Genomic DNA, 6,660 nt, shown 5'->3' on the forward strand with positions numbered 1-6,660 from the left:
ACTGCACAACACAGTCCAGCCAGCCCCTGTGGACTTTGGGGGAGTGGACACAGCCCCTATGGACAACAGCAGCACAGCACAACATAGCCAGCCCCTATGGACTTTGGAGGAGTGGACACATCCCTTATGGACAACAGCAGCACAGCGCAGCACAGCACAGCACAACACTAGACTGCACTACACTGCACTACACTACACTACACAGCCCAGCCAGCCCTACCTCCCACCCTCCCTCTTCACTGTCCACAGCCGAGTGAGAAAATGGCGCCGACGCGGGTACCTTATATAGGATCCAAAACCCGCGAGACCCGGAAGGCGGGATGATGACGTTTTGCCTCGATTTCAGATCCGAGTCAGGCGGGAAAAGTCGAGCCTGACTCGGATCGGCCTCGGACCGGGTGGGCTCGGGGGGGTTCGGATTTCAGAAATCCGAACCCGCTCACCCCTAATATTTAGGAGAGGTAATGTTGGGGGATTGTTAGAAAAATGCAGGTGTGTCTGACCTTTAAATGCATTACATTGTTATTAATAAATTATTCATTGCAATCTCCTACACAGCATGAGAGATCTCTGCGTGTCAGAAGAGCCACTGTATTTGAGACAGGTGAGAGCTGCTGCAAGGGCTGCACGACTGGACAATGTGCAACAATTTTACTGATATTTACACTGGTATGGGACATAGGACACAGATGAGAAGGCAGCAGTGTGTGTCCCTATGCTTGGGTAAGCTTTGGAACTTTTAGCATATTTTCACAGTTAGGTTCCGTGTGAAATTACAGCTGTAATCGCATTATCGTCCATCTATGAAACAGGCCCAGACTCAAGGAGACATTTTGTATGGGAAAAGAGCTTGGTCAAGGCAGAAGAGAGAGACAATGGGTAGAGAAGTGAGATGACCATGGAGGATAATGATACAGATTCAGCAGCTTTAAGTTTACACTCTGTGATTGTAGCCTTCGGAGACAGAGGTGGGGAAGAAGTAAGGGATAAGTTAAAAGAAAGAAGATATTGGTTAGAGAGAGGGAGTGGGGAATTGGTGAAATAAAAAACATCACAACAGTGAGTGAAGTAAAAAGAAATGAGTTTCCACCCACATGGGCGGGTGAGGAGGTTCACTGAGAGAAACCAAGTGATAATGTAAGGGTAAGGAGTTTAGAGGTAGAGGGGCCATTGGGGGTATTGATAGGTTTATTAAAGTCACTTAAGATGAGGTAGGGAATGTCTCAAGAGAGGAAGACTGGTTGTCAAGAATTTTGGAGCTAGGGCCAGGGGGACAAAAGATGCTAGTTACATGAAGGTGAATAGCATGAACTTCAAATGTAGAGACTGAAAGGAATGATTCTGAGGATATGAGTTGGTAGGAGCAGCCGGAGGTCAGAATGAATCCAACACCACCACCATGGTGACCCCCTGGTTGGGGGTATGAGAAAATTTGAGGCCCCCAGAAGAGAGTGCAGCAGGCTAAGTGGTGTCTGAGAGGGAAATCCAGGTTGTGGTAATGGCAGTCTCAATACTGCCAGAGGCAGTCTCATTACTTTTCAATCAGCCATCGCATATAAGTAAAACTCCAATAGTGTATTATATAGAGGAATCTCCAGATGAAGTTATGGGTGCAGGAAAAAAATGCTAAAATAAACAAAGTGTAAACATGTGAGGCTATGGTAAAAATGAATGCAATGCAGTCAGGAATTATAATGGTATATAAAGGCAAATTGACCTTGGTACTGAAATGATGTAGTCCAAGATGTTTGACAAACAAAGAGTAGCAAGCAGAGTGGAAACTCCACTCAATGTCCAAGATGGAAATTCAGGGAGGATTGTCCAGGTTATGCAGACAGAATGTGTTTGCAGTGGAGAGTCAGCTAACTCACTGGGCTCGATTCAAACCCGCTCGCTAGATGTGCACACTCGTTCCCAGCGTATGCAAATTCGGCTAAGGGACAGCAAGACAGGTGATCGCACGGCAAGGCATAAGCGCGCCCACTATGTCTTGGCATGCGATCACTTTATGTATGCAGACATCCACCAGCCTAATTAATATACCCACTTGCGCACCTCATCTCTAGGAATTGTATTCAACCATCTGTACATCGAGAACCATTGGATACATTCGTAGCGCTTGAGGTTGACTATACCCTACCGCAAGCACTGCGAGCACTTCAGTGCAAAAAACATTCAGGTGATGTGTACTATGATGCTGCCTGCTAATTATGCATGCATCCGAAATGGCGTTAAGACGCTCAGGCATGCCTACGTTCGCACCTCCACTCCCCCGTTTTTAATTGGCCAGCCCCTGTTACCACCCACAAACGGCTTCTCCTGCCACTCATTCAGCTGGGCTGTCTATGCTCGGTGAGCGTACATGTCCCGATCGCTCAGACTAGTTTGCGTATGCGCACTGTGATGCATACACATGCGTACAACGCAAACCATCGGCAGCTATGAGCAAACGCTTCTTAGCGACCGGGTCTGAATCGAGCCCACTGTACATACTTTAGTTTGATGAAAGTAGTCCTCCAGAAGCAGAGATGGCTGATTTAGCCAAAACCTTAACTGAACGAGGGAGGGAGTTGAAAAGATTTTTTGATCCGTTATTTTTCTAGGAGCATTGTGGCACTGTGGCATGTTTAGAGAAGAATACCATTTATTATTGCATCTTATCAATTTTTAAACCCTTCTTTACAAACTCTGCAAAGTATATAATTGAAATAAAGGGACGTAGTCACTATCCCAGCTGTCTGGATGCCTGTGCTCAGTATGCTAGTGCCAGAATTCCTACATCAGTAAGAAACCTGGCGCCAGAATCCCGACCTTCGGTATCCCTGTGGTACTGTAAGTATTGGGATTAGGGGGAGGGTTAGAGTTAGTGGTTAGGGTCTATGGTTAGGGTTAGGATCAAGGAAGAAAGGGTTAAATTTAGGCTGCTGGTGGGGGGAGGTTAGGTTTAGACTGTGGAGAGGGCGCGTTAGGTTTACTCCTATCCCTGTCAGGCTACAGGTGTCGGGATCCTGAGAGCCAGCATCCTGTACCCAACTCATAATAAATAGTGTCTTTCTTAAGTATAATATATAAAGTGACATACACATGCGCACACACACACATTATACAGTATCTGTAAATATATCTAAAATATGACCATGTCTGTGAAATTGCCCTTAGTGATTTCCGTAAGTAGGATATTGTTGTATTATTTCTGATTTTTTATTCAGTAGCTATGGACAGAACATTGATAGGACTGCAAAAGTAATAGGCAAACTGTAACCTTTTCTATAACTGTATATGACTTTTGTGTACATATACATTAATAAAACTAAACACTATAAAAAGTTCAACACCTGAGAGTGTGCAGAAGTTTTATGTCTGTAACTTTTTTCTCCCAGTGACTCTTTAGCTTTGCCTGCTGGGGACGGTTGTGCCACATTCTGCTCTCTCATCATTACTGAGGATCCCACTGTGACTAGTAATAATGAACTCTAACATATCTGCATCATCCCAGAGATAATTAGTCAGGAATATACTATGTAGCATTTCTCCAGAGAGAGAGAGAGGGGCAGGTGTCTCCTGTGTAACTGTACTAAAGCTAATAATGGCTTAAACATTAATTATATTTTATAACAGATATTTTAGATTTATTTGATTTTTCTGAAATGTCATTTATGTTAGTATATATAAATAGGAATTGCACCATGTTTATGAGCTGGGTCTGCCTTCAACTTATCACAAATATTTTGTAATACATGCTACATATTATTAAGTATAAAATAGTAGAGATGTACACTGACCCAGTGTTTTGGTCTTGGATCTATCTTTGTGTTTTGGTCTTGGATCTATCTTTGTGTTTTGGATCTATCTTTGTGTTTTGGTCTTGGATCTATCTTTGTGTTTTGGATCTATCTTTGTGTTTTGGTTTTGCAAAACCACTCTTAAGTGTTTTGGTTTTACATCTGGGTTTTTAAAAAAAAAGAATTTGATAAAAAAATGATTTTTAAAACAGCTAAAATAGTAATTTTTGCAATCCAAAACCCGAAATTTAGATTTAAAATCCCAATTCTAAAGCACAGGAAGATAGTAGCTGTGACTTGGATCTGTCTGGATTCACAAAATTCGTGTGGCTTCGGATTTCTGGAAAACCGAACTGCACATCTCTAATGGTGCATACAAACGGTCAAATTTTTCTTCAGATCTGAACGATAACGATTTTAAAAAATCATTCAATCGTTCATATCTGAAGGTAAATCTGACATGTCTGACATGTCTGAATGATGAACGATGCGCGTTCCCGTTTGTCAGATAACGGTATCTGACATGTGATGTGTTTGCAGTCAGATTTGGACGATTTCCATTCATTTTAATGCAGTCAAAAATCGTTCAATCATTTGCAAATCATTCAATCGTTCATTCGTTCAGTCGTTCATCTTACAAATCTGACCCTGAGTATGCACCATGAAGGTGCATACACACATAACGATTTTTTGAATGATTATCATTAACAATATCGTTTATCGTTCAATCGTTGTAAAAATCATTCACTTTCTGAGTTAAAATGATGAACGATTATCGTTCATGCGCGTTCACGTTTGTAGTTTGTAGTTCAGTCAGACTGACCAACTGAACGATTTTCATTAAGTGAATATGGAAAAATCGTTTGTAGTTCAAAAAAATCGTTCATTACACTTTAGAAAATCTGACAGATAATCGTTCATAAAATCGTTGGTAACAAAGTCGTGTGTGTGTGTGCAGCTTATGAAATAGCTTAATCTCTTTGCCAACCTGATCCTATCATTATAGATACCTTCTCATACCCCTTGCACAGCTATGATTTATTCCACTTACTGAGTAAAGATTGTCCAGAGATGTTGAATAATGACGTTTATTATTTTATGCCATAATGATTTTCTTTCTATGTAAATAACAATAGAGCCTGTTTTATACATTCTGCAAACATTGAATCCCTTTCATATTGGTCCAAAAACCATGTGCACAAAGGGCCTATATCAAAGTTATAGGCAATGCCGATATATTGCCACAGTTGAGCAATAATCGTTAAACTGGGCATGCGCCTAAGTCCCACTGCACAAGTGTCACGATACATTGCAGTAGTCGCTCGCTGCAACTTTTCACTCGCTGTGTGATTCACAGTCACGTAGAGCTTGTGGGAGGTAACGGGGAATGGCAACAAAGAACGCAGGAATGTCGTGACTATTTTGGGGGCATCTGCGAAAGTGGCTCTGGCTCTGCGGTCATTCTGCCGTGTTTTTGTACGAAGATGCTTGAACTTGCAGCAAAGCCGCAGGTGGGCGTCTCAACACATTCCTCGGCATCTGCGTCATTTGCATATTGTCGCACAGCAGCAGGGTGCGTTATCGCAGCTGCCATGGCGTTAGCGTACATCTCCGAATCAGGCCCAAAGTCTGTTCGTAGCATTTCTAAAGGCACATTTTTGGAATTGAATTATTTTCTTGGTGGCCGTTAGTAATTGGATGACTGATGGATCTATTCAGTTGCTGCTGCAGATCGGGTGCGAATGCTGTGGGCACCCATATTTCTGCTTGCACCATCCTGAGGTGGCGAGCAGAAATCTGTGAAAGTCTGAATTATGGGCACCCAAACTAGTGTTTGATGGATTTACCTGCTTTACGTGGCTAAACCAGGTACAATTGGGCATGACAAGAGCGATGACAACTGCCTGGTCGGACCAAAATTCCCCCCCTGGTGAGATGCAATCAATTATCTGGGTACTTGTGCAGCTAATTAGGTGATGGTGGTAATGACTATAACATGGCTTTCCTGTCAGTCTACTATGACTAAGGTCGGCCTACTGTACTTCAAACTCTCAGAAATTCTAGTAGCCTGACGCAGAGCTGGAAGTGTTTCTAAAAACATGATGTTATTGATTCTGGGAAATTTCAGAATATAAAACGTTGCTCAGTTAAATACTTTTTCCCAAAATAACAAGAAAACTCAGGCGTTGGTCAGGTGTTGGTCAGGGAATTGGTATGAAGCACTAACGGAGGAGATGCCGGCTATCTGTACACTGGTAGTGGCATGCCAAAGGTTGGAATCCCAACAGGGGAATGGTGAGTACTGTTCCCCTATCCTATTTACCCCCTAACCCTCCCTACCCCGCGCCCTAACCCTCCCGGTTAGTGCCTAAGAGTAAACCTCCACCCTTAGTGCCTAACCCTAACCCTTCCCCCTTAGTGCCTAACCCCTAGCACTCCCCCCATTGGTGCCTGACCCTAACCCCCCCTGTTTGGAGCTTAACCCTAACCTCCCCCCTCCTGCAGTCTAACCCTAAGTCCCCCCGAGGCCCCTAAACATATCCCCCCCATGTCTAATATTAACCTTGCCGACGTCACTTCCTGGATTCCGACGTCGGCATCTCAGTCACGTTGGGATTCCGGTGCCTATGTTCTCTCATTGATCGAGATTCCGGCCGTCGACATCCCGATCATCAGGATATTAACCGCAACCCGTTGGTCAGATACATGAACAAGCTTAAACTGCAAGTTTTTAGTGCTGGCTCAACAGGTATGTAATCCAGTGCTAAAAGGATTACCAAAATCATTGCAGTTATGGCACCCAATGACTCTGTTACATTGGACCCACCATCTCTATAGCTTTGGGGGTATGCAGAGTTGGTCGTAAACAAATGTTCTG

General features: G+C 43.3%; 1 protein-coding gene across 1 annotated transcript in view; it reads right to left on the reverse strand.

The window, feature by feature from the left end:
- Positions 1–5,424, reverse strand: part of LOC148523968 (olfactory receptor 52K2-like) — a 28,468-nt gene extending 23,044 nt beyond the window's left edge. The window contains exon 1 of the mRNA XM_088472459.1: positions 5,263–5,424. Within this exon, the coding sequence (XP_088328585.1) occupies positions 5,263–5,424 (162 nt within the window). The remainder of the gene's footprint in view (positions 1–5,262) is intronic.
- Positions 5,425–6,660: the final 1,236 nt, after the last annotated feature.

This window comes from Taudactylus pleione, unplaced genomic scaffold (genome assembly GCF_031769625.1).
Source record: "Taudactylus pleione unplaced genomic scaffold, aTauple2 ptg000124l, whole genome shotgun sequence".
In the NCBI taxonomy this organism is placed as follows: Eukaryota; Metazoa; Chordata; class Amphibia; order Anura; family Myobatrachidae; genus Taudactylus; species Taudactylus pleione.